The sequence below is a fragment of the Thunnus albacares genome, chromosome 18 (genome assembly GCF_914725855.1).
Source record: "Thunnus albacares chromosome 18, fThuAlb1.1, whole genome shotgun sequence".
Taxonomy (NCBI): domain Eukaryota; kingdom Metazoa; phylum Chordata; class Actinopteri; order Scombriformes; family Scombridae; genus Thunnus; species Thunnus albacares.
Window position 1 is genome coordinate 25822517 of NC_058123.1, and position 27301 is coordinate 25849817.

At 38.3% G+C, this 27301-nt stretch overlaps 1 protein-coding gene across 5 annotated transcripts in view; it reads right to left on the reverse strand.

Annotated features, from left to right (window-relative positions):
- Window positions 1-99: 99 nt before the first annotated feature.
- The window catches only part of LOC122968505 (cingulin-like), a 44620-nt gene continuing 17418 nt past the window's right edge, over window positions 100-27301 (reverse strand). Inside the window, exons 4-24 of one of the 5 annotated variants that reach the window (XM_044333794.1) lie at window positions 26223-26340; window positions 25702-25892; window positions 25444-25528; window positions 15423-15944; window positions 13282-13572; window positions 12424-12465; window positions 11636-11734; window positions 10568-10732; window positions 10362-10466; window positions 10041-10099; window positions 9512-9659; window positions 9325-9429; window positions 8166-8318; window positions 7748-7915; window positions 7283-7456; window positions 5613-5702; window positions 5424-5507; window positions 4894-5012; window positions 4349-4457; window positions 3364-3527; window positions 100-2847 (exon numbers count right to left, since the gene is read on the reverse strand). In XM_044333794.1, coding sequence (XP_044189729.1) covers window positions 2727-2847; window positions 3364-3527; window positions 4349-4457; window positions 4894-5012; window positions 5424-5507; window positions 5613-5702; window positions 7283-7456; window positions 7748-7915; window positions 8166-8318; window positions 9325-9429; window positions 9512-9659; window positions 10041-10099; window positions 10362-10466; window positions 10568-10732; window positions 11636-11734; window positions 12424-12465; window positions 13282-13572; window positions 15423-15944; window positions 25444-25528; window positions 25702-25892; window positions 26223-26340 — 3112 coding nt within the window. In that variant the 3' untranslated portion in view covers window positions 100-2726. Of the gene's footprint in view, window positions 2848-3363; window positions 3528-4348; window positions 4458-4893; window positions 5013-5423; window positions 5508-5612; window positions 5703-7282; window positions 7457-7747; window positions 7916-8165; window positions 8319-9324; window positions 9430-9511; window positions 9660-10040; window positions 10100-10361; window positions 10467-10567; window positions 10736-11635; window positions 11735-12423; window positions 12466-13281; window positions 13573-15422; window positions 15945-25443; window positions 25529-25701; window positions 25893-26222; window positions 26341-27301 lie in introns of all 5 variants that reach the window. The other 4 variants (XM_044333793.1, XM_044333797.1, XM_044333796.1 and 1 more) reach the window with 4 other exon arrangements.

A 27301-nucleotide genomic window follows, 5' to 3' on the forward strand; every position in this document is an offset into this window, starting at 1 on the left:
CAGCTCTTACAGTAAAGTAGCCTCTTTATGTGAAGGTGTCTCATCTACATTTGGAGGAGAATCCATTTTCATAAACAAACACACAAACAATACCCAGAGTTCACAGTGGAGAAGAGTTTATTTAAGAAAGTTCTCACCAAAAGAGAGAATGTGAAAAACAAAAATAAATACCCAAACAGAACATTAGGACCAGCAGAATGTGAAGTGTAGCTATAAAAATAAGTCTGTGTATTTTATTTCTTTTTACATAAAGTATTTGCAGACAGCATCACTTTCTTTTGTTATGATGAGAGATAAACCAAAACACACTAGTGACACCATCTCCCCAACAGCTGAGAATGTTGTGAAACTTTCAGAGAAAAAACTAAATACACCAACAAATGTAAACATAACAGAGAATCCAAACTGCATCTGAATATTAGCTTCATGTGTTTACAACAGACGTCCCTCAAGCAGAGAACATGCAGAATATCTTCTTAACAGGACCAGCTTCAGTTTACTTTCAACACAGTCAGAAGGAGGAAGTCAGTCTCCTTTAAACTAAAGTATCAAAGAAGCTTTTGGCCATAATCAAACCAGCAACTGATCCTCTGAGGATTTAATGACCAAGCCCTGTTTTTGAGAGAAAAAAAAACTTTGAAAACATTGAAACTGTGCTTCTAATACAATAAACTGTTTTTTTCTTCTTCCACACTTTACTAATTTACTAACATACATCTTGTATCCAGACAATATTTACAGATTTATTTTACTTCTGAGAGCTCAAATATCTCAGTTGTTGCACTTTAAACTGTATTTTGAGTAAACATATTGCTTTCTATCCTGAATTGTTTTAGGCGCCCACAGTCAAAGATGCACATTAAACAAAGTGTAAGGTGAGATTTTCTTTTTTTTGACTTTTTTTTTTTGGTTTTGTTTTCTTTGTTACTAAAAGACCCCAAAATCTTGTCACATAAACAGTTATGTGGGAGGCACAGTGAGTTACGTCAATACAGCAGCAAACCCCCTAAAACACTTGAAAAACTGAGCTCTAAAATCATACATTCCATTCTCTGAAATTATTTTGTCCCGCAAGCGATTGCAAATACAGAAAATTCAATAATCTTCTATAATAAAAACAACAAACACAAAATATTCAATATAAATAATCTCGGAATTGTTGTCTGTGTGTGAATCAAAAACAACTACAATCACATCCAAAAGTGAGATCACTTCTCCACAGTTTCATCTTGTTGTGTGTTGTTACCCTGTAATATGTCAAAAACTGGTGTGGAAAATGTTCAAATACTGCAGCTGGATGTGGCCAGTGCACATATACATGTGAAACTAAACAACTTTTAACACAGAAAATCCCTCCTTAACAAAGACCTGTCAGCAAAGCTCCATAAAATAAAATAAAAAATAAAAAATGCTGATAAATCTGAGAAGTTTGTAGAATTTGCAAGAAACCAGCAATTCTTTCTTTCTTTTCTAAACGTCATCAAACTCAAGTCTGTCGGAGTCCATTCAGACTTAAAGGCCATAAAGTTTTTGTGCAACTGGATGTATAAATAACAAACTCCAGCTGTCTGTTGTAGCAACTATAAAAACAGATTTCTACCTACACAGTACCTTAATCACATCCTTATCATCACCTTGTTGTCACCAGTAGGTTCTCCCTTTATGTGTGTCAACATCTCCACGTACCAGACTCTTGTACATTCATTTCATGTTCTTTGGTAAACTAGTAGATCATGATTCTAGTGCATGTTTAATGTGATAGAACAGGCTGTATTGATGAGTCTTTCACAGTGACAGTGAGGCTGAGTCCACCAGGAGCTTCTCTCCACAGCGCCATTGTTTCTATGTAAATGGATACTGGCTACTGTTGTACTTTATGATGGTGACCATGAGAGAGCGATACATCAGTAAGGTCTAAATTTCCTAGAAATCCAGGGGAGAAGAATGTAATTTGGTACAAATTATATGGAACATACTGTAGAAAAAGTTCACTTGGTACACTTTCAATGAATCAGTTCAAATGAATTGCTAGCATGATCATGAAAGATCAGTAGGTCTAAAATATCATGCATAAAATGTCATATTTTTCTACAGGCAATGATACAATTCAACATGGAGAATAAATATAAAAGGAGCAGTTCTTTCAAGTAAAATTAAGAATTTTGTCTTTGTTTTCCTTATCATCAGTACCAGATTACATAGTTCTTTCCAGGAAACCTTCTAGAGAATTATTAGGAAATTACAGGATCCATCAAATAAAGTAACACCGGTGAAGGAAAAGATCCTGGAGGACATGTGCACAACATCACATGTAGCATTTTTGTTCTTATGAAGAAGCCAAAAAACTAACAACACCATTTATTTCCTGTGGCTGAAATGAACATCTGTTGTTATTTCTATGTTCACTCCTGATGAGTGAATATGAGTCAGAGAGCAGAATGTCTCTGGCTCAGGCTTTTGAGAGTTGAACCTTTCATGTTTTGAGCCGCTCCGCAAGGAAACTTTTACTGGAAGAATGTTTTTTCTCCTGTGCGACTTGCAGACACTTCCTGTGTTTTAACTGTAAATAAACTAGTGGTGACAGGTTTAAATAAATGTTACATGTGATCACATCCTATCTGCACTGTCAGTGTAAAGATGTAGCCTGTTTTATGCTTTTTAAAAACACAATGTACATGCTGGTACACACACTTGTTTTGCAATGAGAGATGGTGGAGCGTGACGGTTTAGACTTTGGTGTGGTTGTTTGTTTGTTGCGGCAGCTGCTGATCGTCATCTTCGTCATCGACGCTCAGGTCCAACCGCAGGTTATCCAGAGTCTGACGGATCGACAGAGTCTCCTTACGCCTGGTGAAGACAGAGACAGAGATGATGTTTCTTTACTTTGCCACAGAAATGGTGTGAAGGTAAATGAATAAGAGTGAGGGAAATGAGTATAAATATCATATATTTGTGACTATATTCTGCTGTATAGAAACAGTAGACCCTATATTAAAGACTATCTGAGAATTTACATAGTTCTGCCTGTCTAGGAAGATGGAGTTGTATACCACCTGACCAACTGTTCTGTCCTCAGACACCTAATTTTTTTATGTGATCATGTTAAGTTATTTTATACATTTGTATTGTTTAGGTATAAACAAATCTGACACCAAAAGGTAAATAAAGGTAACAGAGAAAATACGTTTTTTGTTATTTGGGTGAACTGTGTTTTTATTGTTGGCTAATCTAACATTTGGCCAAGGGGCAACAGTTAAAATTAGCTTCTTGGCTACACCAGCACTTTTACACTGATGTTGATTAATGTGCATTGCCCCTGTAAAAAAAAAAAAAGAATAAATAAAAATAAATGTGTGTATGTACTTTGTCTGCAGGTGTTGGTCCAGCAGCTGCCTCTGCAGTCGCCCGCTGGTCTCTCTCTCCTCAGCCAGCTCTCTCTGGGTGTGGCGGTGCTGCGCCTCCTTCCTGCTCGCGTCTTCCTCCGCCTCATTCAGCTGACGCTTCAGCGTGCGGATCCTCTGGGTCATCTGGAGGACCAATCGCAGAGCTCCGATTAGTTTGGACAGACATATTAAGTGTAACAAAAGAGACATAAAAACACATCTGCTCATTTCATTTGAGGTGCTAGCTGACATGTGCATGAGTCATTATGTCATTATACTGTGTGCATGAGTCATTATGTCATTATACATACAGTAAATGTCTCTATGCACTGCATCATATGTTGCTTCAGAATCATACAAATATATCTCTCTTTAAAATGCATCAACTTGTCCGCGTCCAAAAGAGTTGAGGGAACAGAATGCAAAAAAAAAAAAAAAGAAATTTCCAAAAAGAGCCTAACAACATTTTCTCAGACGATAGCAATTCCTAAATTCCTAAAAATCAAATATTCTCAGAAGAATATCCAAGAAAAACATAACTTGTCAATGTCAACAAATAAGTGAATGTTTCCAAATGGGGAATTGAGATGAAAGGAGAATAAACAAAGAATATGCAAATATTGAAAGTCTAAAAAAGTGTTTGGCATAAACAACAAATCTGCGGTCAGAAAGTTTAAATCAACTTCAAAGTGAGAAATTAGGAATGATTGATCTAGAAATTATAATTTGGAAATGTAGATGAGAAAACTTCATTGGTAAACTATTCACACATGGACTCCTCATGATAATACAAGCTCAGAGCCTCTTCTCAAATCCAGGACACTCTTGAAAAAGATGATTTAAGTGAGACTTTTTGCTCTGGTTTAATGAAGGTTTAAACAGACTGAAGACACATGATCAGACTGTTTTGCGATGCTGTACTGCCCTCATGTGGGGAGTGTGTGTGGTGTGTGTGTGTGTATTACCAGGTCTTTCTGTTCAGTAGCTACTCTGTGCTCCTCCTCCATCTGATTGTTCAGCTCGTTGATCCTCCTCTCCAGTTTACTGATGGTATTTGCCAGAACAGCTTTGTTCCTGCACAGAACACAAACATATTAGCCAACAACTCACTTTACAGGACTGTAGCAAAAGCTAAGTATTCTGCAAACCATGCTGCTGGGGTTTTTCTACCTTTTCAGGATGCTGTTCTGTACAGAATTGAAATCAATTAGCAGGCTTTTGCAACATTAATGAGTTCTGTAATCCATCACACTTGACATCGAGTTAGTTAATTACTATCAAAGTTACATTATGTGTGGCGATGTAGCTTAAGTGCAGACTGCTGTTCAATGTGATGGACTACACAACCCAAGCAAATTTCAGTTGTTTTTCCTTTTTTACGGTTATGCATGGAAACTAATGGCTGTTTGGAAACAGAAATCATATATTTGAAAATGGTCAATTAAAATGTAACTTAAACATAACTGGTAGGTAGAACAGAGGTTTGTTTAAAAAAAGTCACATGACTGACCTCTCCTCAGTCCTCAGAATGTTCTCCAGCTCTTTGACTTTGCTCTCTGTCTTGGAGATGACGTCCTCCTGAACTCTGGAGCTCTGAAGCTCCTCCACCTCCATACGCAGCTCACGGAACTACACACACACACATACACACAGATATTTTATTAGAGAGTAGGTATTAAAAGCACTTTACCCTCTATCCTTTTCTTCCATGATTCTTAATAATTTACATGCTTACACATGAAGTTTTACAACTATGTTCTTGATATCATCTAAGGTATCCTTATATTTCTTTATGTGTTTATACTCAAAAAGTGAATATTGGTTGTGATACCCTTCTCTTATTTTTCAAACTCTTAAATATCCAGTATACGTCTAAGGAGTTTGAATAGCAGAGACAGAGAGAGGTGTTGAGAAAAAGGGATGTCATTGACAGAGATCAAAAGGTCTAACTGTGTTAAGTGTAGATAAAAAAAGAGATGATACATACACACACACACACACACACACACACACACACACACACACACACACAGACAGTACCTGTCTCTCCATGGTGGCCTTATCAGTTTCCAGCTGGTCGTTCAGATCTTTCTCCTGAATCAGCTTCAGCTGCAGCTGCTCGGTCTGACAGCAAACATGGAAATGTGTCAATAACCAACAAAATCACATCAGTCAAACTGAATAATGAATATTTTCCGTTAACTCATTGTGTGTTTTTAGTGTGTTTACCTGTTCAATAGCTCTCTTGTGCTTGGCGGCCCATCTCTGCTCACTGTCTTGCAGCTCCTCCAGATCACTCTCCAGGTCGATTATCTTCTCCTGAGAGAGACAGTCACAAAATAATAAGTCATCATTCAAACAACTCCACTTAACTTTTTTCAAACAGCTTCTGATCTGAGGTCACTCTCTCATGATGACAACTGTTTGTCGTCTCATCAGCAGAACACACTCAGGTTATTTAGAAATGGGACAGATTAAGTATCTTTAGAAATAGCTACATGATGAATATTTGGGATTATGGAATTAGCGCGCTGATTGCTAAACAGGATTTGCATAATTAATACCCCATTAACCCCAAACTCTGATGGTTTGCATGACTGATTAATTCAAGTGGACATCTCTCTGTTTGAATGATTAGGTCATGTGTGTAAAACAGTGTGTGGATCCTCTGATCTGTGGCTGGAAATAGAAAGATGGAAAACTCAGGAAATGGAAAAATAGTTGCTATTTTTTAAAAATTTATCCAAAACAGAAAAAAAGTGTTTGAACTAAATTATTCTTTAATTACAGATATCTTTTTGTCACTGTCATTCTGATTAGCAGTTTGCAATCCTACACAGGTTAATCATTTTTGTGTTGATGCTGCTCATAGCTGAGATTTATACTGATATTTAATGTATTTATAGGAGCAGTCTGGTGATATTCTATATTTTCCTCATGTTCAACAAATCCCACAAAAAGAACAAAAAAGTATTGTGTGTGTATCTACATCATAACATATCTCATTCCTCTGTGCTGTAGAGATCCAAAGTGATTGAAAACACATCAGTCAGCCACACTGTTGCACTGTGACATGTTCCTTCATTACCATGAACACACACATTTTTGACACGTCATTTTCAGTCCCACACACACCATCCTGCTGCTGTAAATACTCACTAGAGCTCCAAATGTGTATTAATCTGCTGCTGAAAATAGTCCCCACTAAATACACAACGTTCTCCTGGTTGAGTAACGTTTGCTCAAAGCTACAGTGGCCAGCAGTTTAAGGACACAGCAAGCCTTTTTAAAAAATGAATCTATGTGTCAGCTGTTTACATTTGTACAATTTACATTTGGAACAAATGTGTTTGGGGCTGAGAACAAGGTAGGAAAGTCAGAGTATTGAGAGACTAACCAATACATGTTTGGTTTTGTTTTTTTCATGTTGACAATAAGAAAAAAACATAGAATAATGTCAGCCTTAATTACTATAAGTGTTTCCCAGAGAAATATGGTGCAAAAGCATTTGAAGCAGTATTTATCCATCATTCCATTTTCTTTTCAAATTTCCTAGAAATGTATATTATGTGATTCAATTTCACGCTTTAAAGCCTTTAAAAAAAAAGGTGAATAATTTGTCTTGACCTTTTCTGTGTCTTTCTTTTCAGACATTTTTTGCCTTTATTAGACAGCGCACAATAGACAGTTGACATGAAATGAGGGGACAGGTGGGAGTATGTGGTCAATGTGTTAAACCCCCGGGCCACCAGGACAACCTTATTCCTCTGTTTTTAATACTTTTACAATATATTCTAGCACATAAGCACTTTGAAACTGTCTATGAATTGTGAGATATTAATTAACTAACTAATAATTGAAACCAGAACCTGAGCCTGTTTGAGTTTATGGATCAATACCTGAAACTGTTTGACTTGTTTGGCCAGGTCATCTTTGGCCTGGTTGGTGCTGTGCAGCTCCATTTGGAGGTCGTCCACTGTCCTCTCCGCCTGCTTACACTGCAGCTGTATCCTCTCTCTCAGCTGGATCTCCTCCTCCAGCGTCCGCTCCTTATCAATCAGCTTACCAGACACCTGCACGCAAAGACGGGAAAACACACAGATCCTGAGGCTGCATTCATACCAAAGATGTTCTCAGCCTTTATTCAAAGGAAGTTTTTCATGTCTTTTCATTTATCCAATGACATTGAATCAAGATGACACCAAATAACCAAGATACTAGAAAATGTAATAGGCTACTTTAGCATGTTAGAGTGGCATGCTTAAATTGATTATATTAGTGTATTACAGTATGTCTTGAAGTACAGCTGAGGCTGATGGGAATTCATTCTGTCGTGAACTCAAGTGTTGTACAAGTGGAAATACCTCTCCCTGCAGTCTGTTCACGAGAGCCTGTAGTCTCTGCAGCTCCTGGTCCTTCTCCAGCAGAGACTCCTCCAGCTCCTCCACCCTCAGCTGGGCGTCCTCACGCAGCTTCTGCTGCAGGTTCATCTGTGCTGCAGACTGCGTGGACACCTGCAGGGCCTCGCTCAGCTGGAAACACACAGAAACACATCTGTAACTGCACACACACATACGCTCACTTGTGATTACCAGCACAGCTCTAAACAAGCTTCCTTCATAGGAGCATGATGGTGTCTATTGTATGGATTCCCTGAGAAAATGTGTTTGGAAATAAAGATTCAATCCTTGTTTGTTCACTAAAATTTGACTGATTAGTGGTGATTAATGATACTTTGACATTTTCTGGTTTTCCTTTTGCCAAATGAAACTGTCTCTGTACCTCGGTCTCCAGTCTGTGAATGGTGTTGTTGAGATCAGACGATCTCTTGTCTCTGGTGTCTTTGTCGACCTCCAGCTCCTCCAGCTGTCTCTCTGCCAGCCACAACTTCTCAGCCAGTGTCTTAGCGTGCTGCGTCTGCTTCTCTAGGCTCTCCTGAACACACACACACACACAAACACACACACACAGTTCAGAGCTCTGCTTCCTCATACAGCATGTGTGTGTTGCTGTTTGACTGTTGGAGATTCCCATAAACACCTGAATACACCAGTAAGAGGGGGTTTCGGAAACAGCTCATGCTCACAACTGCTTTCCTACGCTGACAAATAAATCCAGGCATGATGTCGTGATAGATTATCTGAAACTGAGCTGAAAAGATTCATGAAGAACAGCTACAGTATGATGTTTTGACATCATGTCTTCATCTTTTTCAAAAATAGCGTGTGCCTCCTTGCCAGTGCATATGGAGATGTGCATACACTATGTCGTAGCTGAAACATTTAAAATCGATTGTTATATTTGGTCCTGAGAGTTTTACGCTTGTCTGGAATCTGCAACTATTTCATTGTGAAAAATGAAAACAGGAGATTCTGCAATTTTTTAAATAAACTTGATTACCTTGTTACCACTGTCTTGTCAAACTGTGATATTTCAGAGTTTTTCACGGTAAAATAAATAGAAATATTATTTAATATATATATAATAATATATTTCAAGATGTATTTTCATTTTTACCACTGCTGTACTTGACTCCAACAGGATGTAAAGAAGCTTTTAGTTGAACTTTACAGCCTTCATAATTGTCTTGTCTGTGTTCTGGTATAAAATTGTATCTCTGCACAGAATGTGATGCTTTTTTTTATATTCGTTTAATTATAATGAACATAGATGATAAAAGCAATTTTGTTTCTGCATGTGTTTCAGGTTCCACTGTGATCTGAAGCATCAGTCAGCACACATTTGTGTTTGTTATCTAACTGCAGGTGTGTGTTCTGACCTTTAGTCCAGGGTTTCACTATTATATATTATATCACACATAGATTTAAGGGTGCACATTTTGTCACTTTCACAGTCTTCACAAAGTCTTTTTACACATGGTTCTGCAGCTTTCATTCTCTCTAGTTTTTCATTTTGGTTGCAGTTGTGTAACTCAGTGTACCTCAGCATCCTGGATCTTGTTTTTGAGGGACTGCTGGAGGAAGTTAAAGGCGTACTCCTGAGTGTTGGCCTCCACCATCAAGTCCCGGGCCTGCTTCACCTCAATCTGCACACAATAAGACAAGAGTCATCATCCAAACACATGCATAACTATAGCATCATCCATCTATCCATCCATCTCTTCACACCTCCATCTCTCTGTATTTCTCTCCCATGGATTGACTCTCTCTCTCCATCTCCACCATCTGCTCTCTCATCCTCTTCATCTCAATGTTCAGCTGAGTGTTAGTCCTCAGCAGGTCCTCATTATTCACCAGCAGGCCACGCATCTCAAACCTTCAGAGAGAGACATTTATCAGACTGTTATGTGTCAAACTTTGGGTTTACACTGAGACCACAGAGAGGAATGAAGGCAAAGAACGAGAGGAGTTCAAGAGTAACTTAACACCGTCTCGCTACAGTAAAATAACAGTGAACTAAGGGTGTGATGAGTACACTGTTACATCACTTGTGGGCATGGTTACAGGTGCAAAAAGGCTTAAAACTTTCAAGAGAAACTTAAAGGGAAACTCCACTTTACTCGTTTAATGATATTAGAAAGAGAAAAATTAGACCAAACAGGGAGGACAACAGGAAAGACAGCAAGTAGAAAGACAGAAAAAAAAGAAAAAGTGAGCAGGCAAACATGCAAACAGGAAAAAAGGAATAATTTCTGACCTGATCTGGTTCCTCTCCTTCTCCATTTCCACACTCTCTGCCTCCAGGAACTGGTTACGCTGGAGAGGACATGGAGTACACACCATCAAATATATTGTTATATATATCCATCTAGAGTAACAATAGGTTCAAATCCCAAAACCTCTTAATGCTTCAGCATCATGTAGCCGACATTCTGGCTCAATAATCTGGCTGAAGACTAGTGCTAGGTCTGCTGAAATAGTCTTGTTAATATTACAGATCTATAAAGCTTCATGTATCAGCGCCCTTCTCTCAAGCCTCAACCATGGTCTGGCATCCATATGACACTATGAGCCCTACCTTCTGGCAGGCGCCCAGCTGTTTGGTCAACTCCTCTATGTAGTCTTTTTTATTCGGCACCCCCAGAGTCGCAGAGCGCATGCTGTAGTGGGTGGTGGGTATCACCTGCGGCAACGAAAATATATATATGAAGATGAAAAAACATTGCAAAGTGTGGAAGAGGTGATAAGAATGTGTGTTATCTGTGTGTGTTTCAGTAAACGTACAGTGTTGTTGACCTCAGTCCTCCTCTTCATCAGGGTGTCGTAGGCGGAGAATCGGGTCCGGGGAGAGATGAGGGTGGGTGTGGTCATGCCCACAGGACTGCTGCTACGACTGTTGAAGCTATACAGGTTCATCTCTGAGGTGGAAGGAGACAGACCACCCTGCACCTGCTGAGGAGGAGGAAGGCACAGAGGAGGCTCAGTAACCTTGACTTTACATTCTATTTAAAATATCAGTCCTGCTGTTGAAAAAATCTGACAAAATATTGTAGGTATTTGAAGGGGTTTCCTTGGTAAACCCAAATTTTACTAATTTAGTCAGTTTGAAATCAGTTTATCATGTTTATTTTACAATAAAGGAGACAGAATTTACACATTTCCAGATCTATAATTATATTCTGGGTCTCTACTGGAATATATTTGCATGTTTTACAGTTAAAAAAAAACTCCTTATTTATCTTGTCTCTTTATGCAGCCCCTCAGTTCAGCCTCTGTCTGAAACAGGTGGTTTTAGCTCCTCTCTCTTTAAGGCCCGCCTCCCAATTGTTCTGATTGGTTAGCTTTCGGAAGCTGTGTCATGGCTGACATCAGGCCAGTCGGGAGGCTACGTCACAAATATGAAACAATCTATAGTAGCAGGATTTCACTACTTTTTTTCGTTCTTTACTTTAAATGTCAAATTCTCAAATACAGCTGTGCATGTTTGAGCAAAAATCCAATCAGAAATATGTGAGTGCACAACACATACAACACATGGAAAGACCTTAACAAATGTCACAAATGAAGCGTTCAGAGCAGGTTGAAGCCCTGGCTTTTGATATGCAGGGAGCATTTCTACATGCATTCAAGTTTTGGAACTTTGACCATGTTCAGCACATGTGTAGACATCCGACATCATAATAGTATATAAATGACAGAAAATCACTAAAAGCATAATATGGCCTCTTTAAGAATACTTCTAAAGCTAGCAAACTGAGGCACTAAAACAAACAGTAGTAATCTATATAAAGTAATCTATATAACACAACATTGTAATAAGACACATTTTCCTTTTACTACCACATTACAAACCTTGAACTCAGACATCCGGTACATGGGGTTGTAATCCATGGAGATGGCTGTGCTGTAGGGACTGTTGAACACTCTGGGAGGGCTGTCAACAACACCCTGCTGTAAACAAACAACACAACACCGATGTCATACCACCAATCAATAATGAAAGAAAACAGAGAGAGAAGGAAAACAGAAAGAAAGGACAAGAACCAAAAATCTCTTCAAGTGCACAGTGAGGGCAAATTCATAAGCGCAGGTGTAGCCAAGATTGTTGCTTTGCTGAATTTGGTTCTCATTTCAATATATGAGCAGAAATAATGAGAAGCAAGACTGCAGCAAAGACAGTGTTTTAAACTGCTACAATGCTGTGCAACAACCCTGTTAATGTAATGCATTTTAACACTGAAACACCATGATTATTACAAAAACAGGAAAAAATTATATTATACTAATGGTAGCTAAACAATTATACTAAAATACATTCATTACTTTAACAGGATGGTGACATAGCTGTAAATTACAAATGATTACATGTGGTAAATTATTGTTGATCGAGTCAATTTTAATTTATTTGAAACAGATGCTCATATATGATAGTAAATACTTGTATTTAGTGAACCATGCCATATTGCCAGTTTGCATGAAAGGTGCCTTTAAAATAGTTGATTACATTAGATTAGAGACTTGTGACTGTGCATAAATCTGAGTTTCTCAATCATAATTGAACTTGACAAAAAAGGATCTAAAAACAGAGTAAAAGGCCGGAAGAAGTTGAGAATAGGCAAACAGGACGGCCAATAAGAAACCTGATGTCTGTGTTCTCTCCAGGAGATGTTGATGTTCAATGACTGGAAAGGAAACATTTTTATCATTATATTAATGCTAAATTAGACATCAGTCACTTTAACAGGATTATGACATTAAAAGCTGTAAATTACAAAGACTTACATGTTCTAAGTTATCGCTGAGTCATGTGAGTCAGTGTAGTTACTTGCAGTAGTAAATAACTACACTAATAAAGGATACATTCTATTTGCTGATTATTACAATGTTAACTTAGTCATGTTACAATGTCAAATTAAAGGTGCCATATCTATTTTTTAAAAACGATGGATTTAACATGAATAGATGCAGGATATAGGAGTTCTTCAATTTACATTACATCACTAACTGTTTGAGGTCTTGGGAATTTGAGGATCTAAAAAACAAACAAGGTAAAAGGCCAGAAAAGGATGAGGAAATAGAGAAAAACCTTGTGATTTCCACAATGGAAAAGATCTCCACTTTTCCAAGTAAATTATGTTTATTATTGAGTCCCAAAAGTCTAATTCCTTGAAGTGAATATCAGCATTTTGGAACAAGACAGAATACTGGAATAAAGGAAAATGGCACTTAAATTTAACAACACTGGCAGAAGAAAATAAGACTTTTTGGTTTGAAAATGACCTGGTTAGATGGAAATGTTTGCAGTGCACAGCCATAACAGACCTTAAGTCTGTGTTTTGTCCAGGAGATGGCACTGTTTAATAACTGGTTCAGTGTTTCTGAATTCATTGCTGTTCAGCAGTAAAACAGAATGTGATTATCATAAAAACTATCTCTAATCTCGCTGATCTGAATCACATACACATTCTCACACAAAGTCCCTGGTCCACCTCACCCACCCGATCAGACATAGTGTCCCAGTCCCGCGAGGCCAGGGACTCTAGAGACCCTCGAAAGTGGTTCGTCCCCAGCCGGGAGGTCTCCCATCGTGCTGGCTTTGGGCTGCTCTCCCCCACCGACCCGCTGCTTCCTGGACCATCTGCATCCCTGCTACTCAACCCGTTGGTCTTCAGCTCGTTGTTGAGGAACAGCTGATATTTTGGGTTCTGGGTGGTTGGCGCCAATTTGGGTGTGGAGGGCTCCTCCTCTGATGGGCTGTCCAGCTGCTTGTTTGAATCTAATTCAGACTCCTGGAGGAGATAGGATGAAGGTTGGGAAAGGGGGATGAAATAAACCTGGACGAAGGGGTGAACACACTCATGATGTGCACATAAATACGTTGATTATCCTAGGTACAGAGACATAATGACACTGACACTGAGGTACAATATATTATGGGGGAAAGTAAGAGAGAAGTTATTTGAAGTGCAAGAAAACTAAAAAAAATAGCAAGTTGAAAAAAGTGAGTTGACACAATGATTTAACTTTATCAGGGGAAAAAAAAGGAAAATTAATGAAAACCAGGTTGCACAACTCTACCTGTGTAACACACATATTTTAAGCTATAGTGCCTTTATCAAGGTGCTAAATGAGGCTTCTTTAAAGCTGCATTTACTGACTTTTGTGGCCACTAAGGGGCTAATGGCTCCACCACAAGCTGACAGACATACATCACTGAAATATTATCAGCTTGTATTTTGGGTCATGTGCCTACTTCCACATCCAGCAGACACAGAGCAAAGTGATCATCCCATTGGACTTGTGTCCACCTGATGAATGTAAGTTCAATATTCATTCTCCTTTTAGCCGAGTTTTGGTCTTCATCAACTGGGAAAATATACTTCAGCTGCTAAATGCTGGGAAGGTGGCAATGGATTTATCAGAGCTTGTTTGCTGAAAACTGCTCCGTGCTGCTGGTGGAAATGAAGATGATTACAATGCCAGACAGAAGTAAACAGTAAATGTGCTGTACAACCAAAACTATGAGCTAAAAGATGTTCAAACACTCTGTAGAGCTGCAGAGTTAGTGATAATTCTCTACTATTCTACTCTTTGCTACAACTTACACGAAGGGAAAGTATCAAAAAAAACTTTTGGGAATAAACTGAGGAAATGGGAGAAGAGTTGATTTTTTAAAAATGTATTTCAAGGAAGAGGTGTGCAAATCATATCACTTAGGATGACTCAGACTAGAATCATGACTCATACAGTAAAGTACAAAAAGACTTGCACAACTTTACCACCAATGATTCATGACTTCACTTGGACTTTTGCCTCTTGACTTGTAATGTCTTCTCCCAACACCCAAAGAATAAAATTGATGTAACTATGTAACTCTTTATTTTCCTGACAACATACAAGGAAAAGGTGTGTTTGGCAGTGTAGACAGAACAATAGACACAATAGAAGACTTGGACTTGGCTTGGAACTTGTTGAACTTGACTCAGGATGTCACAGCCACAATTGAGACTTACTTGTGAGTTTCAAAACAATGACTTTTATTTTATGGTACTTTTAGGCATCAACTGTTCCTCCATAAAGTTTGCATTTTACTTTGTGTGTGATGTCTTCATTTGAAACTGATGAAAATTGAAGTTATTTTGCTCATACTGCAGATAATATGCCACAAAGCCACATTAAGCTGCTGGACTCCTGGTTTCACCACAAGTGTGATTGTCAAACAGAAACTCAAGCAAACAAGTTTTATCCATCCCAATCATATTTCATGCAGTATAAATCAACACAGTCATAGCATGAAGGTTATTATTATTATTATTTTGGGCCAAAGACAAAAATGGCAACATGTGAACAGGGAAACAATCAAAGAGAAGAGTGAGAGTTAGATCTGGGAGTGAATCTGAAGGAATTTTGATTGGTACGATTGTAGAGGACATGCTTTAGTGCCTCGCCGTGGTTTCATGCTTTCGAGTCATCATGTTGATTGAGTACGGTGCTTTAATCATGCAAAGAGATGCATTTAAAAAACCTGCAGTGCCATGCTGTCATGCTGTCTTCACACAAAGAAGATGCACAACTTTTGGTCTCATGCAAGGACGGTCGATCGGTTGGGAGTTTTGTTTTTTGTTTTTTTTTTGCTTACCGATCCCATGCCAGAGTCAGCAACTGAGTCTCTACCAGAGTCTGTGGTTTGTGTTTTGCTCCTTGCATCTGAATCAGCCTTCTCAATGCTGCCTCCTACTGGACAGTCGATTCTTGCAGTTATCTGACTAGTTCTTCTGCCACTTTGAGCCCATGCGACCTCGTTCTGATTGGTTTCCCTGAACGGAGGAGTCACAGTAATTCTGGGAATTGGACTCTCGTCTTTTCTACTGATGCTCGGTGTGGATGGACTCGACTTGGACTTTGGAGACTCAAGAGCCTTAGTGGATGTAAACTTTGGGACTTGTCCTACTCCAGAAGAAGGGCTTTGTGGGGAACCAGAAGAATAGATGTGATCCGGACCCGAGAATTTACTGATCAGGTCTTTAATGCTGCCGGCTCTGTGCAGATTTGAACTACGCGAGAGGCCTGCAGCTGGTTTCTTCTCACTGACTCTCCAGGCCTGCCCTGCCTCTTCTTTGTTGGTGGTTTGGTGAGGACTAAGAGGTGATTTAGGTGCATGCTGAAAGAGGCGGACACAATAACAGATTCCCCAAAAAAAAGTTAAGCAGGAGTCTGAGTCATGAAGTCATAAAGTCTATTAGACCAATGTGAGCAATGTTGCAAATCAATTAGCAAGGCGTATTTTTTTGGCAATGTTGAATAATTTGATGACAGTAAATTTACATAAACACTAAGGAAATCTTCAATGAGCTGTTAGATCCAAACACATCATTCCTTTTATTTAAATTTACACTTGAAATGACTTCCTGACCCTGAAAGCAGCACTTCAAAATCAAGTCTCTAACTCTGTGACCTTTGTGTTCTTCTCTCTGTCTCTGTCTTGACAGTGTGTAGATGTTGACTGTTGAAATGCATACATAATGACATGAAGCTCAGTGTGTGTGTGCGTGTATGTGTATGCGTATGCGTGTTATATCCTGACACAAATCCCTCTTGAGAAACTGCAACATCTGCTCGCTCATCTGAAAAATCACCCCCTCCCCCAACACAACACCCCACTTTCTCACACAGAAATAATTAGTTTAAAACGATATGTAGAGACACCGACTCCAAAAGTCCACTAGAACTTAGAAAGCAAAAAGGGAAAAGAAGAAAGGAAAATGGCAACAGATTTATTTATTTATTTATTTTTGCCAAAAGGCCACTCGAATAAATCCAACTTTAATTAACAATCATAACAAGAAGGCCGATGCCGCTTAGAGAAATGAAGTGGCTCGCGTTCAGGGGTTTAACTTTAGGGGAGTCGAGAGTCCAAAGCAGCGAGTGGCCTTAATCCAGGGACTCGCCTGGCCGCCTCCCCCAGGGACGGTGAGTCGAGGCTGGGGTGAGAGAGGAGTCAGGCCCTGGGAGAACTGAAGGGGAGGGGGAGTGTCTGGGGTTTAGGATCACTGCTAATCACTGCGGTATTAAAATGTTTACAGGCTGTGGTGGGATTAGCTGTGAGCTGATGATTTTTAATGTTATTATTTTTGCCCTGTAAGCTGAGCGCGCTCATATTGGACTCTCTGAGCCTCAAGGAAGGAGGAGACGGGGACACAGTGGTTGGTGATGAAATGTGCGTGTTGTGACGTTTCTGTCAGTATATTTATAGTGATGAGGAAAATCCTCCATGTGGAGACACATCAGTCAGCTGTCTCCTCTTTCAGGTCAAAGTTTCTCAACCTCCAGGTCATGATGCTACAAGAGGTCACTTGATGAGCAGATAGGGTCACAAGAGGTTTTTAAAACTGATGTATTAAATAAATTATATATTTTTTGAAATAATCATAATTTGTAATCCATTTTGATGTTGCAACTAAAATCAGAACATTTTGTTATTTTACAGCCTGAGACAGAAGTTTCCAGACTATGTGAGAAATGTTTGTCCTAGTAACATTTATTTTTATACACTGAAGACCATATTTCTTTCACATCAGCTTGTATTCAGATTTGGCTGATCAAAGTGCTCAGTGCTACCTACAGAATGATGATTCATGTACAGTATATATAGATGTGATGTAAATGCCTTGTAAATATGAAACACGAAGGTTTCCACATGATTTTGAAGCTAGTTGTTTCAGAAATTGCATACACAATTAGGCTGTTCATGAATAAGAACTTAAATTGTGTTCATGTTGGGAGATGAAGAAACAAATAAACAAAACAGTCACACAGAAAGGCGGTAAGACCGAGTTTCATTCAGGAAAACCAGGTCCACATTCCCCCAAAGTCCTGAACACACACATACACACATTGGTCCTCCGTTCCCCGTGGCCTCACTACAGTACAGACATATGGTGGAGAGCTGTACACCATCTGACCCAGATATAAGACAGAAAAGCACCCTGGGAAATACAATGAATGCCTCACTGATGTTTGGTGCAGAAGCGCTCAGGGTTTTTCTCTTGGATAAAAGTTCAGGGGAGGCGGTCAGCAGCGGGGATGTTTGAAAGGATTTTCTATTTTTACCTGACATGATGACATGCTGCTCTGATTTATTATCAAACAGCAATGATGATCTGAGTATGAAAGACTATCATTTCAAAACCAGTTATGACTGATACAAATATCTGTTTTTTAGGTGCAGTATGACAAGTATTTTTTTAAAATCATTTACAGATCCCTTTCAGCAATACTAAATGAGAGAGAAAAAAACAAGTCTTTTGAAATTAAACCTTACATTTTTCTATAACATCTATTAAAGGGGTCTTCCATAGATTTTCGCACCTCCATAAAGTTGGGATGACTCAAAATTGAGGCAGAAGAGGGTAAGACATTCTGATTTTTAGTCCCAAGTATGGCTCAAGCTCCAAACCCTACATCCTACATTTCCCACAGTGCAACTTGATAGCATATTTTTGTTAGACCTTTCCAAACCCCACACCTCCAGTATGTAACACAGCCTCTCTGGAAAAATTTATAGTCTCCAAGCCCAAGCTGAGATAACCTTGATGACATCACTATGAGATCATCAGGCTCACTTTCTAAAAGCTCGTCCAGTCACAGAAGACATTATACAACTGTGATGTGCAAAATTGGTGGTGCCCCTTTAACTGTGCACCGTTCTGGCTCCATCTTCTAGATATCACATTTGGTATAGAAGGTGGAAATGTTTGGTTTTATGAGAGATTACATAGATTTCTTTGATAGACAGGCTGGTTTACTCAGAGATCACGCAGAGATTCAGCTCATGACCATCTGCACACCAAACAATAGAGAATATAATGATTTTTAATTTGGAAACGATAAATTTGGTCAACAAACCTTCAAACATTTCATTATTTAGTTGTTTGTGGCCACCTGAGAAGCTTTGAGGATGATGATCTCCTTTTTCTCAATTTAAGCAAAATAAACATTTCACAGTTGCACCGAAAATGCACAAAAAAAGGATTATTTACAGCTTTCAAATGCACTTCAGAAAGAATATTTTTTTATGAATGTTTTCTAATGACAGAAGAAAACTACTAATCTTAGTCATGATTGTTTTCCTGCTCCTTCTATTTATTTTCTAGCTTCTTCTGGTTGTTCTTTAGCTTCTTTAGATTGTTTTCTTGCTTTTGTGGTTGTTTCCAACGTCTTTCTTTTTGCTTCTTTAAATTGTTATATTAACTTCATCAGGTTATTCTTTAGTTTCTCTGGGTTGTTTAACCTTCTTGCTTCTGTGGGTAGTTTTCTATTTTCCTCAGGCTGTCTTTTAGCTTTTAGTTTAGGCTTTTTAGGGTTGATATGTAGCTTCTTCAGATTGTTTTCTAGCTTCTTCAAGTTTTTTCCAGCTTCTTCAGGTTGTTTTTTAGCTTCCTTAGGTTGTTTTCTTGTTCCTTCTCTAAATTCTTTAAATTATTATTTTAGCTTCTGATTTCTTTGGATAGTTTTCTAGTTTCTTTTGGCTGTCTTCTAGTGTTTTAGCTCTTTAGGGTTGCTACGTAGGTGCATTAGATTGTTTTTTCAGGCCATTTTCCAGCTTCTTCAGGTTATTTTCCAGTTTCTTTGAGTTGCTTTCTAGTTTGTGTAGGTTGTTTTCTTGTGTGTTTGGGTTGTTTTCTTGCATCGAAAGGTTATTTTTCTAGTTTTCCCTGGTTCACTTTTAATTGTTTTCTAGTTTCTCTTGGAGACGGTTTTCATAAGATACTTTACAGCAAGGAGCAGATGATAAAACGCCTGCCATAATAACATGTAGTCTGTGTATGTGTTTGATTACTTCTCACTGTCTTCAATTCAAACTGTATTTCAAAACATTCTCACAAGCATGACTTTTACCCTCAGTGTTACTTCAAGCTCACAACTTTTCTCACTTCATATTTCACTTTTCTTCACTTTCTTCTCACACTGACACCTCTCACAATCTAAACACACACTCAAGAGTTATTAATGTGAGACACATGCATCACCGTCACATCAAACACTGCAATAATAACTGTGTTGTCCAGGTTGCTGAAGTGACACACAGATGTAAACAAGCAGATGCACTTAAACGCCACACCAATGCAAAGCTGTCACTGTAGCAGAGAGAGAGTGAACAACAGCATTATAAAAAATAAAATAAATAACCAATTAGTGGCAGCAGTCTTGTGTTGGACACGTACGTCTCTCACAGAGAGCAAAACGTCGAGCTACGTTTGGCCCGAAGCAATCTGCTTGGCAATATGTTCCTGTGTTGTTGTTGTTGCCCCCCACCCCTCCCCTCTACATGGCTGTAAATAACAGATTCATCAACCAACCGGCGGTCTGTCCTCGCCTTTAGGCCTGCCCGCTTTTACACTTTGCTTAGCCGACAATTATCCCTTCAACAGGAATATTTGTTACAAATCAGGCTGAAATCTGTCAAACAAATCTCTTTATTTATAATGTGGGAATAATGAAAATGAGCTCAGATATATGATCATTGGGTTTATTTCATTTGAGTAAGCCTAACAAATATGAAAAATCTATTAGTGATATATTAAATATGGATAATTAAAAAACAGCTTAATGAGGGTCCCTGCATATGTTGTCTTAGAGGCAGTAGTTAGTCTCAAAGGATAGCCAGAGAGCACAGAGCAAAAGTGCAAAATGCTTATTTTTGGCCTGCAGTGTGAAAACCTTTAAATAATATGAAAAAAAGTGAAATACTGTATTGAAAAACATATGAAGAAATAAATGTATCATATATCTTGTAACCTGATGGTTAGATCAGCAAACTATGTGATTATATAGCAGTTTTTTGTCAAAAATTGTCAATAAAATCTGAAGATGTATCATTTATGCTCTGTCAAATATTAATGTAATGATTGTGAAACCATTAAGGAATATGTCTCTTAAATTTAATACTTTTTCTTATTAATCAGATCAACCAAATCCAAAGACTAATGACAGCTGTAAAAGCTGTATATATTACTATATTAAACTGGCAAGAAATGCAGAACAATAGTGTGTTGACTATTTGAAAGTGTTGTTCATGCACGTGAGAGCTTTGTCCTGCATCTGACATTAAAACTTTGAGTCCTTTCAAAACCCTACAATAGAACCAAATCAGAATATTATCAGACTAAAATCATCAGTCCTTCTCATCCCAGGCTGCTCTTTACAAAACATATTTTTCCAAAACATTTCCCCATGAGCATGAAGCGCTGCAGAGGTTTTGTCTGTTTTACAATCCAGATGTTCTCAACTGATGACTAACTACACCTGTGTCCAACCTCTGAAGGAAAAAGGATACATTTTATCAAACTAAATGTACTTCTTTTTTTTTATTTGTTAGTTGTTGTTTTTTTTTAGGTTTTGAGTTGTGTTTTTTGATAAATACTCAGACTGTTTTTCTGTCTCTGGGTGCAGTTTTAATGAACCTGGACTCATTCAGCTGCGCCGCTCAAAGGTCCACAATAGCTGGTCCAACAAGACTCACACTGTAATTTAGAGACAAAGTCCACACTTCAACTCATAATAAAGAGATTATGACGAGTGCATATGAACTTCCTGGCTCCTTGGATGTCTATAGCTTCTCTCTGTAAATAAATAATAAATTAATAAATTAATTAAGCTGTCTGATCTAATCTAATCTGATCTACGTGTGACACAGAAAGTTTTTAGAAGTCAAAAGATCCTGTCGAGCCTCACATACATACTCAGTATTTGGAGTTTGGAGTGGAAAACTTTAGTAAAATAGAATCAAAATGCTACCAGACCCTCATTTTTCACTTTTTCATTTCTTTGTGTTTTGGGAGAAAAATAAACTTCTTTTAGAACATTTATTTTTAAACCTTTTGGTAGAAGCTCTGGACTGACTTGTTGGTTTATTATTCTTACCCACAATGCAATTCTGCATTCTGTGGCTCAGGATTCAACCTTTTTTTTTTAGCTTTTTAAAATGATGTGGATGTTTCAGCTTAATAAATGTTTACATAAATATTTTGATGGTGACAAACACAGACATACTGACTTCACATTCAGCAGACTGCACTGCATTTTAGAGATTTCCTCTGTGGCTGTATGTGCTCAAAATGTAGTCCAACATAAAATCACAAATCCAGGATGGATCACTGAATCTACAAAACCTTTTAATTAAATCGAATCTAAATCAATTAGATTTCTATCTAATCAAAATGATGTGTGATTATACAAATCCTGGCTCATTTTCGGACAGATTAGCCATAAATAATCTGATCTAAAAGGTTACTAAGTCTCTTTTAGGGCAGAGTGGCTCGTCTAGATTAGCGGGAGGAAGTGTGAGACCGCGGGTTAAAGATGTCGAGTGTTTGAATCCCCTCACGCTCCCTGTCCACCGAGTTCTCCTGAACAAAACGCAAACAGCAGGAAGTCATTTGCCTCTTGCTTCATGAACAAATTATTTTGGGTTAATCAGGGTTAAAAACTGCCACTAGCCAAATTCTGTCAGCTGTAAAATCCAGTTTTTCACTGAGTTGACCTATTTCCATTTAAATCCTCATTACAAGTGCTACAAAAGCTGACAGTATGGTAAAATAAAGGAAGGGGTGTTTGTATCTTGTTGTATACTGTACCCTTGAGGAGACTAGCTTAAAACAAGGCACATTTAGGTTAAGAGGCAAAGCAGGAGGAAGTGTGAAGTTCTTATTTGACTGTAAAAAGTGTCTTGCAACACATATTGGCCGAGTCGTGGAGCATCGCATCAATTGACACGCAGCACACATCCCACGCACTATACATACAGAAACAGTGAAGTTATAGTAGCAGAGTACTCCCGACAACAATGACAGCATCAGTCATGCAGAAAAAAAAATACAAAAACAACATATGTTTACATTCAAGGTACAAAGACCTCTATCATATAAGAATTATGACTCCTCTCAGTTGGGAGCAAAGGAAGAAGTAGTGTAACAGATGGGGCAAAAAAACACCAGACTTTTGACATTGATGGCTGCTGTTTGCTTCCAGTTTAATCCCAACAGTCAACATCGGTTTGTTTAACTATGAACACAATCATTCCCTAACCATAACCAAGTGGTTATTATTGTGATCATGATGACGAAGGTCCCCTGATGTTAACCAAGTCATTTTTTTAAAACCAAACCACGACCTTTCGCTAACCCTTTTGTGCCTAAACTGACCAGACTTTTACCACAGCGGTACAAAGGTGCAGGTGTTTTAATGCATCATGTCATTGGTGTTTGTTGCCCTTTAGAGACGGATGTACAAAGTGTCTGACTTCAACAGCTGAGGCCTGTTTATGTCCTGTCTCCTGCCAGCAGTCAACATTTGTTTCATGTCTCTATGAGGGTGATTTTTCTTTATAGTTTTAGTTGCCTAAAATTAACTGGCCAGAAAACTCGCATATGATTGATCTTTTGAAAGCACTGACACACATTTACTTTGTCCTTTAGGTATGAAGACTTGTTGAGTTAAAAATAACCTTCAACAACCAGGCGCCATCTTACCTGACGTAGATCTGATTACTGAAACAGCGTTACTAAGTAAAGTAAGTACAATGACTGACTCTGTGGAGGTTTCTGATTCCTTCTATGTTGACACAATTCTTTGTGTCATTAAAACTTTTACAAGACAAGACATACTTTGTTTCGTGAGCTCGACATACACTAATCTTTCTATACTCTGAACAATTCCAACTAGACTTTAAAGACTACTCCACTCCTCAAAGTTTCAGATTTTTGACAAGAGTTGTATTTAGTCATATTTTGGAGAAAATGTTTCGAACAGCCATGTTTTGATACTTATTTATCCACTGTGATCATCATCACTCGTGACCAAAGCAGCTGTCAAATGTGAAGAATCAAACCACAAACTTCTAACTGCCGCCTATCAAAATCTGCTCAAATGTCACCCAAATGACGATGCAGTTTCACTTTTGACTCTTCTATAAAAATGTGGTATTTTTCAGTGAAAATCTGTACAAACTGAAAACCATGAGCCTCATCTATGTTCTTTGTTGTACTTCATGTTGTATTTCTGTGCGGGACACACAGCGTGTTGGCAGCCGGCCTGTCTGCTGTTTGTGTTTAAGCTTCTGGAGTTAAACTGTGATGACACTTTGACAGGTTTCCTGTTATAATAAGACTCCAAACCAGGTTTCTTCCCTCATCATTTCCTGTCACAACTGTGTCAGTCTATTATGGGTAGTTTTTTTTTTTAGGGGAAAGATGCTAAAAGTGTGTGTGTGTGTGTGTGTGTGACAGGCATAGCCAGATGAGCAGGCAGATGTTTCCTCTGCCTCTACTCCGACTGTCTGAGAAAGACTGACAACAGCTGGACCAGTGCCAGACACACACAAACACACATGCACACAAACACACACCTCACACACACACACACACGGGACAATGTTCTACCTCAACAAAACTGCACTGAGAGGTTTCTTTTCGTGTTTTATTTTAGTTTTGTTGGTTATTTTTTGTGTGCTGTATGCTGAACTTCACTTTGTTGAGCAGAAATATTTTGGTACGTCACATTCAGTCAATGTCAAAAGCAACATTAGCTTTTGTTGCAGTTATTTCTGTCCAAACCTGCCCTGAAAGTTCACTTGTCAAATGATAGATGGATTTACCTCTTGGGCATTTTAAAGATACTTTAATAATTTATCGCTTTGTATCAAAGGGTTATAACTCAGACAGGTTTAGATGATGCCTTTACTCTATTTGCCATGTTTAAACAATTATGTTATAAAATTAAGCATGAATCTGCTACTTAGCCCGTTTGTTACTTCAAATGATTTCAGATACTAATTTTGTTAGATTAATAATTTGACAGCCGAGGGAGTCATGTGTCTGTCCAATCTGATGAAGGACGACTTCAGGCTGATATCTCAGTGAACTATTGTACAGCAGCCGACTCTAAATGAGCCGATGTATCTAGTGTGAACCCCAGCATGACATTTAGATTTCAAACCTCTCTCTGAGCCTCAGATTGGTCATGATTCTATGAAACATGATTGTTCAACTGGAACGTAGATCTCTAATAATTATTCTTTTCATCAACAATTAAAATATTAGTTATGGATTTTGGTTGGGGTTGCTAGTGAGCCATGACGAGTTTGATTTGTAGTTCGTGAAGTTCCCACAAAATCACATAAAAATTCTACTTAATGCGGTTTAAATTCAACTGCTTTTTCCCCAAATTATTTGAACAATTCTGAATGTCAAGCCTGTGTCCTCCGTGAAAAAGCTACTGTCAAAATCAAACTGAGCCCAACTTGAAAAGATCTCTTGTGTTTCGAGTTTTAGCTGAATCCTAACCCTATAAAATGAAAGGTAAACATAGTGTTTTATTTACAGCAGCGTTATTTTAGCGTCAGCAGTAGCTCAGTTTATCCTTTGGTGTAGCTTTCAACACAAAAACCAAACCATGTGTTGTTGGTTTGGTTACAGACCGCTGTAAGGCCCAAAATTGCCTCTACAAACAAACAATAAATACTGTTAAGCCCTGTTTTTCATGCATTTTACTGTGCCAAGAATGAGATGGCAGAAGAAAACTCTGAAAAGTGACGTTAGACACAAAACAGAAGAGAGTTCTGGATGCTGAGAGGGGAGTTTAGATGTTAAGTTTAACTGTACCATGTTGTTTTCTTGTTCTGTCTCGTTTTTTCCCTGCATGCTGCGTCCACTTGCTGTGTTAGTGAAGGTTTCCTCTTTGTCTGACCTGGAGGACAAATAAAAAGTGAAATATTTCGATACGTCATAGCTTTAGATGGAAAAGCTTTTGTCTTAAACAACTGACTGATCTCAGAAAAAGAAAACAGCTCTGTTATGTTTTATGAATAAAGTAAATGAAATAAACCAAAGTTCAACTAGTCAGAATGTGGTGTTCAGTACCTGTGGGATTGTTTGAGTATTTTCTGTGTGAAACAGGTCAGTCTCTGCGTCTCTTCCTGGTACCTCTGCAGGTCTTGGGTCAGTAGGTTACGGAGCGTGCTCAGTGCCTCCTCCTGGAACACCAGCCTCTCTGATTCGACCAAACGCTCGGTGATGGAAGCCTGAAGCTCCCGAAAAGCACACAACTGAAACTGGAGAAAGAGGGAAAATAATAGACAACAGTTTTATGAATAGGCTTCTCTTCTTCATGGGACATTTATTTTATTATTTTGAGTTTTAAAAACACTTCCCTGAGGTTGTGTCACTTCTCACTCAGAGAACAGTTTGTTGTTGTTTCCTCTTGTTTGACCGACTTTTGATAATATTCTTATCAGCAATGTTCAATGTTCAATCAATGAATAACAGATAGTGAGATACTGTCGAAATCTGCTTCCTTTGTGACCTGACGTTTTGTTTTTGTTTCTTTTTTAACCCACCGTGACCAGTTAGAGTGATATCAGCTTCCTGCTGTGGTCTCTTACCGTGGATGTCTGAAGACTGGAGCTCCTCTTCAGCTCTTGTTCTGTTTGTTTCTTCTTCTCCTGAAGATCAAACAGCTCAGTGTTCAGCGGCTGCTGGCGGCCTTCAATCCGAAAGAGTCTGACAACACACAAAAACATTTACTTTACAAAATGCACTTAAACTCCCGCCTGAATTAGAATTCATATCATTTACTTTTATATGTGAATAGGCAACAAGACCTAAATAACACTAAAAATAATTATAATATATATAATAACTTCTTCTTTTGTCCAAATTAATTACAGTGGTCATGGACTTTGTAACTATCTGCTTCATTATATGTGATTCAGATCATTTATTGAGGAAATTGTGAAATGAGAAAATTTAGCCAGCCGAGAAATTTATAAAATTCAGTGATTTGGTCAACTTTCTGTCCTTTTTTTATACTTTACTGCTAACTTGTGAACTGCACATGTAAATATTATTGATTTTACTAAAAATAAATAAATACTAGCTAAATGCACAAAAAGGACATTAAATGCCCACATGAACATGAAAAAGGTCTCTCAAAAACTTGTTTTTGGCTCATAAAACACACATTAATATACAGACACATATAATCAAGCTAAAATGAAGCACATGCTTAAAAAGAAAGACGATGTCAATGAGCGACAATTGATAGAAAATAATACAAACATGTATGATTTTATAAATGCACACAGTAGAAGCCTTTACTCCTTCAGGTGCTGCTGTTTTATGTCTTTACCCTGAACAACCAACCTGAGCAGCTCCTGAGCTCAGTCAAACAGGTCAGGACAGACTTCTCTGCTCTCTGTTTGTCTTCTAGCAGCTGAGAGATTTGCTTGAGAAAACATGCATCATTTTGAAATGACTGAACAAGCTTTCATACTTTCTTTTTTTTTTTCTTTCTCGGGAGTTGTTCATGGATGAAAGCTTGTTACTCATGGTTTTGGGATTTGAACCATCAACCATCTGGTACGACTTCCTGTTACCTCACCCCTTTCACTCCCCCTCACAACAGTCTCTGCAGGTCCAGAAACTTGAACAATCAAGTGTTCCTGACTGACATTACCCTCTG